General features: G+C 53.0%; 6 protein-coding genes across 6 annotated transcripts; 3 read left to right on the plus strand and 3 right to left on the minus strand.

Moving 5' to 3' along the window:
• Nucleotides 1–374: 374 nt before the first annotated feature.
• Nucleotides 375–1,514, minus strand: DACRYDRAFT_44592 (aspartate-semialdehyde dehydrogenase; the record flags this gene model as incomplete). The annotated part of the gene is made up of 2 exons (XM_040774594.1): nucleotides 375–1,177; nucleotides 1,226–1,514. The coding sequence occupies 2 exons, from the start codon at nucleotides 1,512–1,514 to the stop codon at nucleotides 375–377; spliced, it is 1,092 nt and encodes a 363-aa protein (XP_040633558.1).
• A 752-nt stretch (nucleotides 1,515–2,266) lies between these two features.
• On the plus strand, nucleotides 2,267–3,443 carry DACRYDRAFT_13244 (NADP-binding protein; the record flags this gene model as incomplete). Its single annotated transcript, XM_040770967.1, has 4 exons — nucleotides 2,267–2,371; nucleotides 2,419–2,826; nucleotides 2,881–3,101; nucleotides 3,218–3,443. 4 exons carry the CDS (start codon nucleotides 2,267–2,269, stop codon nucleotides 3,441–3,443), a joined length of 960 nt encoding a protein of 319 aa, XP_040633559.1.
• A 1,764-nt stretch (nucleotides 3,444–5,207) lies between these two features.
• On the minus strand, nucleotides 5,208–6,677 carry DACRYDRAFT_19722 (uncharacterized protein). The gene is made up of 6 exons (XM_040771632.1): nucleotides 6,629–6,677; nucleotides 6,506–6,565; nucleotides 6,369–6,441; nucleotides 6,102–6,307; nucleotides 5,950–6,050; nucleotides 5,208–5,896 (listed from the first exon to the last, which is right to left on the minus strand). Exons 3-6 carry the CDS (start codon nucleotides 6,439–6,441, stop codon nucleotides 5,500–5,502), a joined length of 777 nt encoding a protein of 258 aa, XP_040633560.1. The 5' UTR covers nucleotides 6,506–6,565; nucleotides 6,629–6,677; the 3' UTR covers nucleotides 5,208–5,499.
• Nucleotides 6,678–7,885: 1,208 nt separating this feature from the next.
• DACRYDRAFT_103615 (uncharacterized protein) lies at nucleotides 7,886–10,855 on the plus strand (the record flags this gene model as incomplete). The annotated part of the gene is made up of 5 exons (XM_040767791.1): nucleotides 7,886–8,123; nucleotides 8,175–8,242; nucleotides 8,293–8,415; nucleotides 8,469–10,715; nucleotides 10,772–10,855. 5 exons carry the CDS (start codon nucleotides 7,886–7,888, stop codon nucleotides 10,853–10,855), a joined length of 2,760 nt encoding a protein of 919 aa, XP_040633561.1.
• Nucleotides 10,856–11,319: 464 nt separating this feature from the next.
• On the plus strand, nucleotides 11,320–14,153 carry DACRYDRAFT_113314 (TPR-like protein; the record flags this gene model as incomplete). Its single annotated transcript, XM_040769607.1, has 2 exons — nucleotides 11,320–13,302; nucleotides 13,352–14,153. 2 exons carry the CDS (start codon nucleotides 11,320–11,322, stop codon nucleotides 14,099–14,101), a joined length of 2,733 nt encoding a protein of 910 aa, XP_040633562.1. The 3' UTR covers nucleotides 14,102–14,153.
• Nucleotides 14,154–14,160: 7 nt separating this feature from the next.
• DACRYDRAFT_61496 (uncharacterized protein) lies at nucleotides 14,161–14,669 on the minus strand. Its single transcript, XM_040775673.1, has 3 exons — nucleotides 14,328–14,669; nucleotides 14,266–14,277; nucleotides 14,161–14,217 (listed from the first exon to the last, which is right to left on the minus strand). The coding sequence occupies exons 1-3, from the start codon at nucleotides 14,632–14,634 to the stop codon at nucleotides 14,207–14,209; spliced, it is 330 nt and encodes a 109-aa protein (XP_040633563.1). The 5' UTR covers nucleotides 14,635–14,669; the 3' UTR covers nucleotides 14,161–14,206.
• Nucleotides 14,670–14,704: the final 35 nt, after the last annotated feature.

Genomic DNA, 14,704 nt, shown 5'->3' on the forward strand with positions numbered 1-14,704 from the left:
AGTGGAAAGAGCGTGTATTGTATGGATTACTCAAAGCGTGGGTCGAGGTGAGCGGGATCTTTAACAAGGATCAAGGTAAACGTTCACCGACTGCCGGGTAATGTGATAGGGACTCATAAAATGACAGATACGCTTACGCTGCTGGCTTCGCTCAAGGAAGTTTGGGACGAACTGCTTGTTGCGTGTCCCACGATCCCGCAGGTGAGCAGCACCCAGAGGCGTTCTTCATCCTCTGACGGGTAACGACAGGTTGAAGCTGCGCAATTGCAGACTTTGGACAAGAGGATGTTCCAGGCGCTTGTCACTGCTTGATATCCCTCTCGTTCGTGTAGCGTTATCGAGTGTATTATTATGCTGTATGCTGCACCGATGCTCTACACAATACCCTTGGCATGTGCGACTTCGGCATTGGTGATGCTACTCGTCGCCGCGCCGATGCCAACATTATTACTCAACACGACAAATTTGATATCCAATACTCCACATCTTCTCACTCGTCCCACGTTGACCCCTGCGCCCTCTTGATCATCCCTGTCCAACCTTGGTTGGGGTCGATCAACCTCTTCGTGAACAACAATAGCCTGTTTGGGTGCCGACGGGCAGTTGAGGGTTTGCGCCTCACACGTGTATCTCCGCATCGCATCCTTCACCTCCTCCGGGGAGGGTGCCGGACGACGCTTGAAGCTGACGCTGACGCACTCCGTGTGCCCCTCAAGCACGGGCACGCGGTTGCAGCTTGCGCTTATTCTGAGAGGGCTCTGCGCGTGCAGGTCAAATCCGGATGCGTCGGCGAGTACCCCTCCTAGGATCTTGCTTGTCTCCCACTCTATTTTCTCTTCCTCGCTCCCGATGTACGGCACCACGTTGTCCATGATGTCGAAGCTCGACACACCAGGGTACCCAGCTCCCGAGATCGCCTGCATCGTAGTAACAATAACGGCATCCAAGGGCCCGAAAGCTTCTTCCAGAGCTTTTAGAGGGATGACAATGCCTGTCGTGCTGCAGTTCGCGTTTGTCACGATGAATCCCCGTTGGAGGGAGCGGGCGGCTTGTTGTGCTGGAAGAACGGAGAGATGCGAGGTGTTCACCAGGGGAACGATCAACGGCGTGAGTGGATCCCGTCGATGGTTCTTTGCATTGCTGAACACCGGAAGTTCAGCAGCACAGAAGGCGGATTCTTAACAGATGTTAGGTTTTGCGGCAAGCGGTGGGAAGATCTACAGACCAATTTCGCCTGCATCTCCCTCTGCCAACCCACTGAATATGAGATCACATTCCTTCCACTTGTCATTCACGACACACTCCTCAACAACCATCTGGGCGATGTCCTCCGGCACTCGGGTCACCTGTTTCCACTTGACAACCTCGATGTACTTCTGCCCCGCAGAGCGTGCCGAGGCGCCGAGGACGTGGGTGTGCATATAGGGATGGAGAGCAAGTAGCTTTATGAATCGCTGGCCAACAGTGCCTGTGGCCCCGAGGATGCCGACTTTGAGCTGCCTTTGAGGCGCCATGGGTAAGCAGTCAAGATGGAAGAAGAGATGAGGATAAAGAGGACGTTGAGGGTTGAGTCAGGCACAGTATCGAAATTTCACAAGTCAGGGTCTTCTCCCACGCCCATCATCTTCCAACATGCGGCATCCAAGTGACCTGACAATGGTATTGATATTGCACGTATATATCGTCCCATTGAATTGTAGACGACACTATGGCGATATTCTCACCCTCATCGCCTTCTTGTTTCTTTATTCCACGACTGTGATCCCTGCCAATATGAAGGGTTCCTGAGTCTGAGGTACGCGGACATTGTACATTATTCAGACCGTAACATTCGCGCTTATAGCATTTCGCCCAGGTACGATCTTATGACCGACCAGGCCATCACTGTCCTCCTTATTCTGCCGTCAACTGAGCTAAGACTCCGATCACAAGCGACGAGAAAAGTGTTGGCCAATCAAGATGGGTCTTTTATCACCGACGCTTGCTGCTCCTTATCACCGTCGTCCCCGTATTCCGCCATTCCTTCTCACACATCAAACGTCGGCGTTACGCCGTCTTGCAGGGGTCTCGAGGTGATTCTCAACCTGTGGAAACGCTGTTGCCTTGCTTCTAGGCATACGGACGAATAACGGGGAAGTGGGGCTCGGGTTATGGCCGACACTGCGGTGTTCCCTCATCAATGCCTGTACATTGGCGGAGATGTAGGTAGGGGCTACCCCATATAACAAAGACCTGTTGAACAGGTCCCCCCCTCGCCGACTTCACCATGGATCATCACCCTGTTGTCCTTGTTACCGGAGTGAATGGATTTCTTGCATCAGCTGTGACGCTCGAGCTAGTGCGGCACGCCTTCAGGGTCAAAGGCACAGTGGTGAGTTGCTTCTTCACCTTCTTTGCTGCGTACATGAATATCCCCAGCGTTCTCAAGCCAAGGCAGATGCCTTTCTTGCAAAGTATCCCCACACGGCACAGAGCATCACCTTTGTGGTTCTACCCGTCTTAGACACCCCAGGAGCATTCGATACAGCGATGGAGGGTGTCGACTACGTTCTCCATCTCGCTACCCCTATCTTCTTCGGCTTCACAGATAACGAAAAGGAGATGCTCCGTCCGGCGATCGAGGGCACGCTCGGGCTCTTGCGCTCTGCTGCTAGGCATCCTAGGGTCAAACACGTGACAATGACGAGCAGCTTTGCTGCGGTGGAGAGGAATGGGTTCGGCAGACCGGGAAGGACGTACACGGCGGAAGATTGGAATGATACGACTTATGATGAAGCAGCTAAGGTGCCGCCTGGATCAGACACCCTTGTATATACAGCTTCGAAGGTCAGTGTTGATATCAACCCGCGATCTCCAGGATGCTGACGTTCTTCGGTCTAGGCATTAGCAGAAAAGGCCGCCTGGAGGTTCATCAAAGATCGGAAGCCGCAATTTGGGTTCACGACTTTCTGCCCACCGATGATATACGGTCCACCTTTGCAACCATTCGACACGGTTGACCAGCTAAACTTCTCCTGCGCTGAGTTGTGGGAAATCATGTGTGGCAAGCAACAGGATCTGTCGAGCACGCCTTGGCCGCAGTGGATTGATGTCAGGGATCTGTACGTCACCACATTCCGGCTGGCAAAAGACCTACTGAACAATATATTTCTAGAGCCGTACTCCATGTCGAATGATTGTGCAACCCCAAAGCTCGGAACCGGCGGTACCTGTGCAGTGCTGGGTTCTTCAGCTATAGCCAAGTTGCTCATATTCTCGCCACTGCCTTCCCAGAACAGGCACCGCGAATTGCCAGAAGTGATAACACTCCGCCAGATGTGGATTACCGTATCGATTCGTGCAAGGTTAAGAAGGACTTTGGATTAACCTTCACAACCTTGGAGAAGTGTGTAACGGACATGGCTAAGGTGTTATATGCGAAGGAGAGACAATGCCGCACATAGCATAACTTCGAAGGTGATACCTTGATTTAATATACGAAGATCCGCACAACGATTCCACCGCGGAAACCCATGGCTCGAAAGAAAATTGCAAAACTATCGGCCCATATGCCTCCTCATCGTGCCAAAGTGTATTCTATAGAACCCCTCTGCTGTATATGGGCTCTGAGCCGGTTAAGTTCACTCGCGAAGTACTTCAACCCGCCAAGTGTTCACTTTGTTGATCCATGATTGTAATAGCATCACCTTTGTGAGCAGTCCTTTGCGTTGATATGCGCCGGCCAGGTTCATGGTGGTCGTTCCGGAAAGTCGTCGCCTCGGACCATATTTCCGGTACGGCAGGGTACATTGTTGATTAATCCATCCTCACACAACAAACAGTTTCTTGCACCGTACATACCATCCACATCATCATTGCTCACGTGATCGTGAACCCGCCCAATTGTTCCACTGAGGGGTTTTTGCGAACAAAGTGGGTCGAAGGGCCGCGGTAACCACGCAAGGACCGGCTGCTTCGAAATCCATGCGGACGAACTTCCTCCGCATGGAACGTCCAGGGTCTTATTCCGTAAAGGGAAAGAACGACTGGTCTGAAATTAAGGTGATGTTGGCTATGAAAGGCATATATAAGGACCAAGATGGCCCAGTAATCGAGTCAGTCGACAAAAGATCGAATTGACAAGCATGGCGACTGAGACTGTTCTCATCACCGGAGCGACTGGGTTCGTTGGCTCGCATATCACTCTTGACCTTCTCGAGAGAGGCACATATAAGATCAAGGCAGTTGCGGTGAGTTTCTGGTCCAAGTCCATGGTCAACATCTAATAATAGGCCATCAGCGAAGCCAGGAGAAAGCTGACGCTTGGACGAAGAAATACCCGCACAGTAAAGGACATCGACTGGGCGCTCTTTGGGGACTTGTCAGCTCCCGGTTCTTTTGATGCCCTCATGTCTGGTGTCCATTATGTGATCCATACGGCGACACCAGTCATGCTAGGCTTCAAAGATAACGAGAAGGACATGCTGATCCCTGCCATCGAAGGGGTCATGTCCGTCATGCGCGCTGCAGCGAAACAACCGAGTGTCAAGCGTGTCATTATTACCGGGAGCTTCGGTAGCTGACGAGCCCGGACGTGTTTTCACCCCAGACGATTGGAATCCGACGACTTACGAGGAAGCGGCGAGGTCGCCCCCAGGTACGGCCGGCGTGTATTCCGCTTCGAAGGTGTGTTGTGTTTGGCCATGCGCTGAATCTTGTTGCTGAGCTGCAAAAGGCGCTCGCTGAGAAAGCCGCTTGGAACTTTGTGGAAAGTGAGAAGCCGTCATTCACTTATACCAGTCTATGTGCGCCGATCATCTACGGCCCTCCGGCGCAGGTGATCGACTCGATAGACAAGCTGCCGGCCTCTTGTGCGGAGATGTGGGCGATTTTTAGCGGGAAGCAACAGGATCTGAGCCACACACCTTGGCCATGGTTTGTGGATGTCCGCGACGTGTGGGTGCTTTAGTTGACTAGGTGTGGAGAGCGCTAACCGACCAGATTAGAGCGAGGTTGCATGTTGAAGCTCTTACGAACGACAAAGCGCAGAACCAGCGCTACCTGACTTGCGGCGGTTACGAGTCCTACAATCAGATCGCCCACATCGCGGCAACTGCGTATCCAGAGCAAGCGTACCGTATTGCCCCATCCGATAACTCTGACCCTCCGTCTCACGCGATCCTTGATTCAAGTAAAGCTCAGCGCGACTTTGGCATAACATGGACAAGCCTGGACAAATGTATTACTGACATGGCCGGAGTTATGTATGCGAGGGAGATTGAATTGGGGGCAACGCACCATGACTAGAGACCACAAACAGATCAATGAATGCACAATCCTGTGGGGGAATGATACAAGACACGCAAACAGTCCAAATGCACGTTGCTAATAAGATTTCATTGCGGGGATGAAACGATGCAAAACATGAAAAAAAACGATAGCGAGGTCATGAGAAGGGGACGTCGCGTGGAAGAAAGGGAAAATTAGGAACCATCATAACAGGCCATGGTCCTCAACCTCTCACGCACCCTCCTCAGGAGCAGCCTCATCATCCTTTGCCTCCGGCTTATCTGCGCTCTCTTGCATGTCAGACGTCCAGAGGGTAAGGTTGTCACGCAGGAGCTGCATGATCAGAGTTGAGTCCTTGTATGACTCCTCGGACAATGTATCGAGCTCAGCAATTGCATCGTCGAATGCCTGCTTGGCGAGGTGGCAGGCACGATCGGGTGAGTTCAGGATCTCGTAGTAGAACACGGAGAAGTTGAGTGCGAGACCGAGGCGGATGGGGTGTGTGGGGGGGAGCTCGTTGATAGCAACATCGGATGCAGCCTTGTAGGCCTCAAGTGACTTGTCGGCAGACTCCTTGCGCTTCTCGCCGGTTGCGAACTCGGCGAGGTAGCGGTGGTAATCACCCATCCTGACGCATAGATAAACAAACGACGCGTGAAAAACGTGAAAGAATGCGCATACATCTTGTGGTAGAACACCTTCGACTCGCCGGATGCAGCGGAAGGAATCAGGTGCTTGTCAAGAACATCAAGGATATCCTCGCAGATCTTAGCAAGCTCAGACTACGACACGCGTCAATCCCGTTGTTTCCGAGGGGGAAAATCGCCACATACCTCGATCTTCTCACGGTAGCCCTTGATCATAGCGACCTGCGCCTCGTTGCCCTTCGACTCCTCCTTTTGCTCAATGGAGGAGACGATGCGCCAGGAGGCACGACGAGCACCAATAACGTTCTTGTAAGCAACGGAAAGGAGATTACGCTCCTCAACGGTCAGCTCCTGATCTGAGGAGGCGACTTTCTTCATGTTATCGACCATCTCTGTAAGATTGACCATTTTAGGCAATCCGAACACGGGAAAAAAGAACGCGTGTATGCGCACCCTCGTAACGCTCAGCCTGCTCAGCGAGCTTGGCGAGGTAGACATGGTCTTCGCGGACGTGGGTTTCAGCCATCTGGAAAAAAAGGACGCGTCAGACGCGTGTTCTCTAATCTCTTCCTGGTGGCAGATAGACTGACCTTTGGAATGATAGAGTGGATTTAAGTTTGGATACGCTGTATAAGTATGGAAGAGGGATTCTACGGTGAAAAAGGTGTGGGTCAGTGAGGAGAGACACGACGAGGGGCAAAAAGAGGACTGACGGGAGAGTGGTCGTCAAGGACAGAAAGTGCAGAGAGGGGGGGTGACGATTAGAACGGGGCGAAGCAGAGGGTTATGATGCGCCGGCCGCAGAAATAGGGCGGCGAGACGAATGTGGGCCTAGGGTTACGGGATCTTTCCGCACGTGGAAGGAGTGTCCGGAGTCTGCCCATTCCGGCCTCGCCCTTTCCCCCCTCCTCTCTTCCTTCCCCTTGGCCCACATTCAGGGGAGATAATCAACGTTATCAACGTTGTTGTGGGCATGATTCATGCTGTGATTATTACATCTCCTTGTTCGAGGGCAAGTTCTGAATCTTCGTAATAACAGGGACGTTCCCGCGCGTTGGACGCGCCCACCTTAGCTGTGACGCGTAGTCATGCAGTGTAGTTTGAGCGCCATCAACACCGCGGACACCGCATGCCGATCCTGGTACGAACGCCCAAGGAACTGCCCGTTTTGATCGTCACTGGTTTTGTCGGGAATGAGCGGTGTGAGAGTTGTTTGGATTGTTCTAGAAGGCGTGCGACAAAGTTCATTCCCTGACAGTATTGTGTACCCCTTGCGAGAATTCTGAAGCTTGTTATTCTTCCTCCAGTTGTTAGAGGGTGCATTTGCCGAGGGTATTTGGAGCCCCGCCCGTATGCTCCACTCTTCGCAATTAGGAGGTGACGAACATGTCACGTTGAGGGGCGGAGCATAGGGATTCTTTGGGGGCACAAACCCCTCTACAACCATGACGTGACCTGCATGATTGGAGGAGGTAAGTTTGGATGGCAAAGTCGGATTTGAACAACGTCAGAAGATTGTAATATTGGGAGAGACGCTGGGCCCACTATTGACGACGTTACTGAGTGCCACTGTGGCTGATCTCCATATTATTAGTTTGGTGGTCTACAACAAGCTCATCCCTGTTTTCGATTCCGGCGCTGTTCGTTGTTTACCTGCGAGAATAACAATAGAATCTGTGGACAAAAGGGGCTGTCGATGCATAGGATTGGAGTTATCCACCGGACGGGGTTTATCACTTTTGTATTCTCAAGTTGACTAACTGTGCTTGGCACAAAACAGAGGGCGTCTGCGTGACGACAGCCATCTGACCACGCGACCCTTTTCCCATACAACCCGAGCGCAACCCCGACGCCGAGCATCCGTCCCCCACAAGCCCAACCAATCCCTTGCTCTGACACTGCGCCTTGTCCTGTAACGCTTGCTTGTTTGCTGTAGCTCGCTATCCCAAAGTTATCCCTCTGGTCCATACATGGACTCTGTCCCTCCTACACCCTCCATCGAATCATTAGATTTATTATCCGATGACGTCCTACGCGCCTCCACAACCATCAACGATCTCCTCTCGTCCTTCTCGCGCGCTACGACCCCTGATGGCACATCATTTGTCGGGGAACTACGTTGCTGTTGCGGAAGGGACGAATGCGAGAATTATGAGCGTTGGACAAAGATGAGGGAGAAGATGGAGAAGAGGCTGAATTTGAGCGCAGGTAAGCAACCGTTTCACTTGCTGCTTCACGAGCTAATAAGAGCGTATATAGAGATTGGTCAGGCCCTGCTGCAGAGGAATGATGCGTACATGCGTCAACAAGATGTTCAGACTAAAAAGGTACGCTCATAGGGGTGCGTCAGCTAAAGCGTGTTCTCACACGTGCGCAGGTCGAAGAGCTCGAAAGGAGGCACCGGGAGGCTATAAGTCAACTGTCCGCCGTGCGGCAGGCTAACGACCAACTCGTGGCACGGATGTCAGATCTTGCAAAGCAGAATGGCACAATTGAAAAGGTTCGTGTTCGTGTTCTTCACCGTTTGGTACGTATCCCTAATACTGTTCCTAGCGATTGTCACAGTCCCAACTGAACCTTGATCTTGCGGATGCCTCCAACCGAAGTTTGTTGCACGAAGTCGCTGAGAAGCGCAACTCCTTGCAGAAGTTGCAGCATCACAGCGCGCGATTTTCTGGTTTACAGGCACGAGTCGATGACCTCACCCAGGAGAACAACGATCTTCGAGATGAAATGAGCGAACATGATCGTCGGACACAGGCTGCGGAGTCGAGAGCTGCTGCGCTAGCTCAGCGATGCGAGGATCTGGAGTTGGCCATACAGAGAATAGAAGACTCGCGTGACGCGGATAAACAGTCGCAGGAAGAAGCAATGCAGGAGCTCGTTACTACCGCTCGCTCGCGGATCGAGTCTATGCGTTCGACGCTAGCCCAGACGTCCGGATCGGCCTTCATGTCAAGCACGGAGATGGCAGAGGTACTCGAGGGGTTGGTGACAGATAACGAGGCGCTGAAGCGGGACAATGGGGAACTGCGGAATCTGCTGGTGGAAACGAGGGAGAGCTCGAGGGCACTGCAGGACGAACTGGACGAGTTGCGTGCCATGGGCTTTGGGGGACGGCCCTTGCAGACTGTGGATGAAAAACTTGGAGGTGCCACAAGCCCGTTCAGCCATAGTCGGCGGATATCACTGGCGTCAGTGAATGGCGTTAACCATTACCGGAAGACCAGCTCGGTCAGTATTCCCACAGCTATGCCCTATCGCCGCACGGAGCAACTCGCAACGCCCTCGCTCCCATCGTCAGTTCCACATTCACCGCATATACGCAGCATGTCACCTGGAATGCGAAGCGTATCTCCGGTCTTCGCTTCTTTCGTGCAGGCGCAGCAGGCCAAGGCATATGGGCGCGAGCCCGTCCGGAGCCCTCGAAGTTTCGCAACGAACGACTTGTGTCCACTCTCTCCCGATTCTCAAGCGCAGGACTCCTTCCCTCGTCCGCCATCCCGTCTCAGCTCAGAGTACGAGCCTGAAACGAGTACCCAGGAATCGCAGGACCTCGAGTCGGAGCCTGTCAAGCCTAAGACACGCCCTCTGATGCTCCTCAGCCGATCAAGAGGTGTGCAGGCTGATTTATTGCCTACATTCGATCCTCCAATCTTGGATGACGACACGAGCACTCCCATTTCTGGCCGTTCAAGAACAGTCACGATGGAAGAAGTCCCAGCTGGACAGACTCTGCCAGAACTCATCTCACGAGTTACTGGCCTTATGAATAGGCTGAACCAAGCTGATGTGGCGACACTCACTCAGAGGCTCAAACGACAACGCCTTGCAGGAGATGTAGGACACCTGTCGAAGACGACGATCAAGTCTATCATTGGCGATGTCAACGGCTTGCGCGCCGACTTCCACGTGGCTATCAATGGTGCAGCTGCGCAGGAGAGTGAACTATCGAAGGCCGACCTGCGAGCACTTATTAAGATCTTCAAAGATCTCATCATCCACCTCGCACATCTGCGTGAGATTGTCAATGATGTTACGTTGGATCCGTCATCCGCAGCAAAGTTGACAGAGTCGAAGCCTCCGGTAAACATTGCTGCAGAAGAGCTGAAAACTCTCCGAAGACCTGCGTCTGCTATGGGAGGATGGATCGCGCCTATTTCAAAACTGTTTGGCGGAAGTCCTGACATGGACGAAGGAGCATCTTTCGCCACTAGACCGAAACCATCCACCGGCTTGGGGTTGGCACAGCCTATTCCCAAGCCAGCCCCAAAGCTCTTGCCAGAAGTTGCGCCATCCGTCACAACCGTCAATGTCGAGTTCGTTGGTTCAGGAGTCATCCGACGGGCCGTATCCACCGCTCCTCGCGATCCTGTGGTGCAGCTTCCTCCCTCTCCAGATGCTTCTGTAGGGCATCCCGAGCTGCAGCCGGCCCCCATCGTCGTTGCTGGTGACCAGACTCTCCTCCATCCCCGTCCAAGAAGACATGATGATGGTCGACGAGAGCAACTGCGCAGTATTTTCGCTGGTTCGAGAATGGCACCTCCTTCAGAAAGCTGGGTGGTGCTACCCCGTCCAAAGCCGAGCTTGGCAGGAACGTCACTGGACATCAGAGATGCAGAAAGTCGAATAGGGGCTTCGAAGAGGATGTCAACCCATGTCGATGCAATGCTCGATTCATTACAGCCTCCTCCCAGCCATGTGCCAGCTGACTTCCATCCCACACTACTGGATCGTACACTACGCCGGAGAGGGCTATCAGATTCATCCATGCACTCAACGTTCATGCAAGCTGCCCCAGTGGGTAGACTCATCACTCCAGCTACGTTGTCCATTGCAGCATCTGATGCAAACAGCACATCAACCCCTCCCTTATCCAACGTTGGGTCATATTCAGATCGACCTTCGATTTTGCAATCATGGTCGCGGAAGGTGTCTAATCTCACATCAAGTGTTATGGGCTCTAGTATGTTATCGAGTTCGCCGAGAACGGCAGAATTCCCGCCCACGGAGACAGACCCTCCACTGGAAACGCGATCGGAAACACCAACACCACAGATTGTTGTGCGGAAGCCGTCAGTTGCAATGCCGATCAGCATAGTTGGCACCGCGCGCGATAGCCCAGAGGGCTACGGAAGTTATCGACCAGAGAGTTATGTACGCCGTCAATATGTCAGCAGGGACGGGAAGGATTATTTGTGATTTTCTTGCTTATTTCTTTTCTGGGTTTCGGGTATGTTTCCAAGGACTTGCACGCAACTATGGCACACGTGTATTGTGTAACAACTCGCGCCTCTTGCATAATGTTTTGCATATCTTGTTGTCAGTATGAGTCAGTTCTGTGATCACTTAATAATGCACGGCAATTTGACCAATGGCCGGAAGCAATTTATCATCTTGGAATATGGCTATCACAACACAAACGGCATTGTTGGTCGAGAAGTCCCTAATTGAAGGCAAATGGCGCTCTGAGATAGACGAATTTACCGCTCAACTGCCCATTGAACTTGCTCATCTAGTTGTGGACGGAAAATTCTCCCAGGTCCTCGAGCACAAAGAAGGCAGGCGATTCTTTCAGTCTCCCTCGTCCCTGAATTCTTCGCGGTCGGGACGTATTAACGACCTCTTGAGCCCTTTCGCACAAGGCCTAGAGGCAGAGTTGACTCGATTAGCTGTCGCCGTCGCTTGCTTGCATTCCTTCATACAAGTGAATTGGACTGGGCCGGCGCTAGACATCAAGCCGGTTGAGCTGTTGTCGGACAACTCTGCCCTTACCGAAGAGGATCTGAACCGTCAATCTATTGAGGAACTTTGCTACGGAAGCGAACCAGCATACCATCTGGCTCAAGTTCCCACTTTATTTCGTCTGGCCCAACTTTTGCTAGAACAACCTTACGATCACATAACCACGATTGACTGGTGGCGCCTCAGAGCATCTTCGTTGCATCAGCATCTCCTAGACGAGCCTGTGGCGTTCCCGACAAATATCCTCCCGCACGTAGATCAACTGATAAAGCATCTCGATGGAGAGCCGGATCTTCAGGGTCGTCTTTGGATCGAACGTGGGATCGCACATCATTTGGTCGGCAGTGATACCATCGCTGGCGAGAACTTCATTAATGCTGCTCGTGCTACTGGGCTGCAGTACGAAGTATCAGGCGCGTTGGGCAGAAGAACCAAATTCCAGCACGATGCTGTTACTCAACTGGTGCTCCTTGCAGAAAGTCGAAAACGAAACGATACCGTGATCGATGCGACATCAAACGACGAAGAAAAGCCGGCGGTTTCAGAAAAACCAATGCAGGCAGAGCAAAAGAAAGACATGCCCGAGGCACTTCTATTGAATGACGACACTCTTCTAGAGCATACAAAGTTTACCGCATCCTCTGCAAGTGCAGGTGCTTTGTCACACATCGATCCTCAAGCGCAACCCGCTCTCGATCCGTTGGATCAGTGTATTTTGCTTTCCCTTTGTCTGAACGTGAAGAACACATCACCCGTCCACGGCCTCACATCTGAGCAGATGTATGCGTACGTCGCACGCGTATTATCCCACCCGAAGAACTGGACCGTCTATACCATGGCTCTCCTTCTCCGATCCCGGCTTGAAGCGAAGCGAACGCGCACCGTTGAACGCTCCACATTCCAGCTACAGGCACTCATAGACCAGATGCCGACATCAGACTCGACACTCTCCGAGCGGCTGCTGTATTTCCATTCGCTGATCCTGCCCAGCAAGTGGGAGATGGAGCGCGAGCTTGCAGTGCGATACCTCTCCCTCGGCGTTGTTCGTTCTGCTCTGGACATCTTCGAGCGCCTCGAGATGTGGGAGGAGACGGTTCAGTGCTGGCAGTCACTCGAAAAGCCGGAGAAGGGGATCGCGATTGTGCGTGACCTGCTGGAAGGGAGGAAGCAGGAGGCGGACGTTGTGTTGCAGAGGGGGAAGACGACGCTCGAGCCGCAAAGGCCGAAGCTAGACAAGGCGAGAGAGGCTAAGCTCTGGTGCCTGCTCGGCGATTTGGAGAAGGACAAGGCACTCGAGCACTATGAACGTGCATGGGAGGTCTCCGGAGGATCGTCAGCCCGTTCGGCCCGATCCCTCGGAGGGTACCATTTCGCGCAAGGAAACTTCAAGAAGGCGATACCATACCTGCGGCGGGCGACGCAGATCAACCCGTTGTACAGCAGGACATGGTTCGTGCTTGGTTGCACCTATATCCGGACAGAGGAATGGGTCGAGGCGAAGATGTGCTTTTTGCGATGCGTTGAGATCGATCAAGAGGATGCGGAGAGCTGGAGCAACTTGGCTAGCATGTACCTTAGGATGGGCGAGGCGGGAGAGAAGGTAGAGCTAGGGAGTGAGGATGTCCCTGCAGAGGGCGAGGAGGTAGGGGTGATCCTACGAGATGGCTCTTGCATCTGACAAATTTACACAGGAACCAAAACCGGAAGACAAAGAGGCTTTAGCTGGCGCCATCCCGTTCAGTAACAAGCTGCTTGCCTTCCGAGCGCTCAAGCAAGGTCTGAGATTCTCGTACGAGAACTGGCGCATGTGGAATAACCACATGATCGTCGCTGTGGACGTGGGCGAGCTGGCAGAGGCTTGCCGTGCTCTCGGCCGGGTGGTGGAAGAGCGTGCGGAGAGGGATGGGGAGTCATGCGTCGATATGGCGGTCTTGGAAAGGTTGGTGAACGCTGTCACCCGCGTGGCGAACAACACCGTCGATGGTGAGGACGTGCGTGCCGCAAGGCAGAATCCAAATGAAGGGCATGGGCTTAAGCGTCGCGTGACGGACCTGTTTACGCGCATCGTCCTCCCACGCATCTCGAATTCAGCGAGGATATGGCGCATGTGGGCGCGGTTGCTCGTTTGGGAGGGCAAGTGGGGCGAAGCACTCGACGCACATATGAATGCCTACCGCGCTGCTGTGGTCAGCGACGAGCGTGTGGAAGTAGATTTAGAGAACTGGAAGGAGGCGGTAGGCGAAGTAGAGGAGATTGTAGAGCTGATGCGGAACTTGGGGCCAAGAGCGGCTGAGGAGGGCAAGGGTGGTATGAAGGACTGGAAGTTCCAGGCGAAGAGCGTCGTCAGGACTTTTATGGGGAGGACGAAGGCGAACTTTGGGGATGAGCCTGAGTGGGAGAGACTCACGGAGCTACTGGTGGAGCTGAGGAGGGCGGAGTAGAGAAATATAGTAGTGTTGTATTACATTTTCAAATGTTGGATAGAACAAGTACAAGGGGGAAGTGTTGGGTATCAAGAGCGCGGGTATATTCAGTCGATCGCAAGTTCAATCATAAACTGGAACAAGGGTTATCAAACAATTCGAAAGGAATAATAACTTCATACCATGTACGAGACCTGCCAGATAACGTCACTACGTATTCGCAGCATAGCAAGATGTGGCTTACCATAAAACAGCGTCCAGAACAGGATGAAACTTGCAATATTCTCCTGTCCAGGGTTGATGATCTCCCACCATCCTCCCTGAACATAGCGGTCCACATCGCCTTTACACTGTATGCTCCAGACGACGGCCGTTGTAAGGAGGATGCTGGCGAAGAAGAGAGCGAAGCCCCAGTAGTTCTCGAGCCCTAGGACACCGGCGACCGAGCCTGCAAAGGAAGTGCAGAGCCATTTGAGCGTAGATAGCGATGCGGCGTTGTGTGCCAGATGGGGCTGGTAGAGGAGCTGAAGGTGGGCGTCGTCGGCGGACATGCTGGCTTGGTCGGTCTGCGCTGCTGAGGTTGGGTGATGGGCGACGTGCTCGAAAGGAAGACGGCGGCCC

The sequence above is a fragment of the Dacryopinax primogenitus genome (genome assembly GCF_000292625.1).
Source record: "Dacryopinax primogenitus strain DJM-731 SS1 chromosome Unknown DACRYscaffold_1, whole genome shotgun sequence".
Classification (NCBI taxonomy): Eukaryota; Fungi; Basidiomycota; class Dacrymycetes; order Dacrymycetales; family Dacrymycetaceae; genus Dacryopinax; species Dacryopinax primogenitus.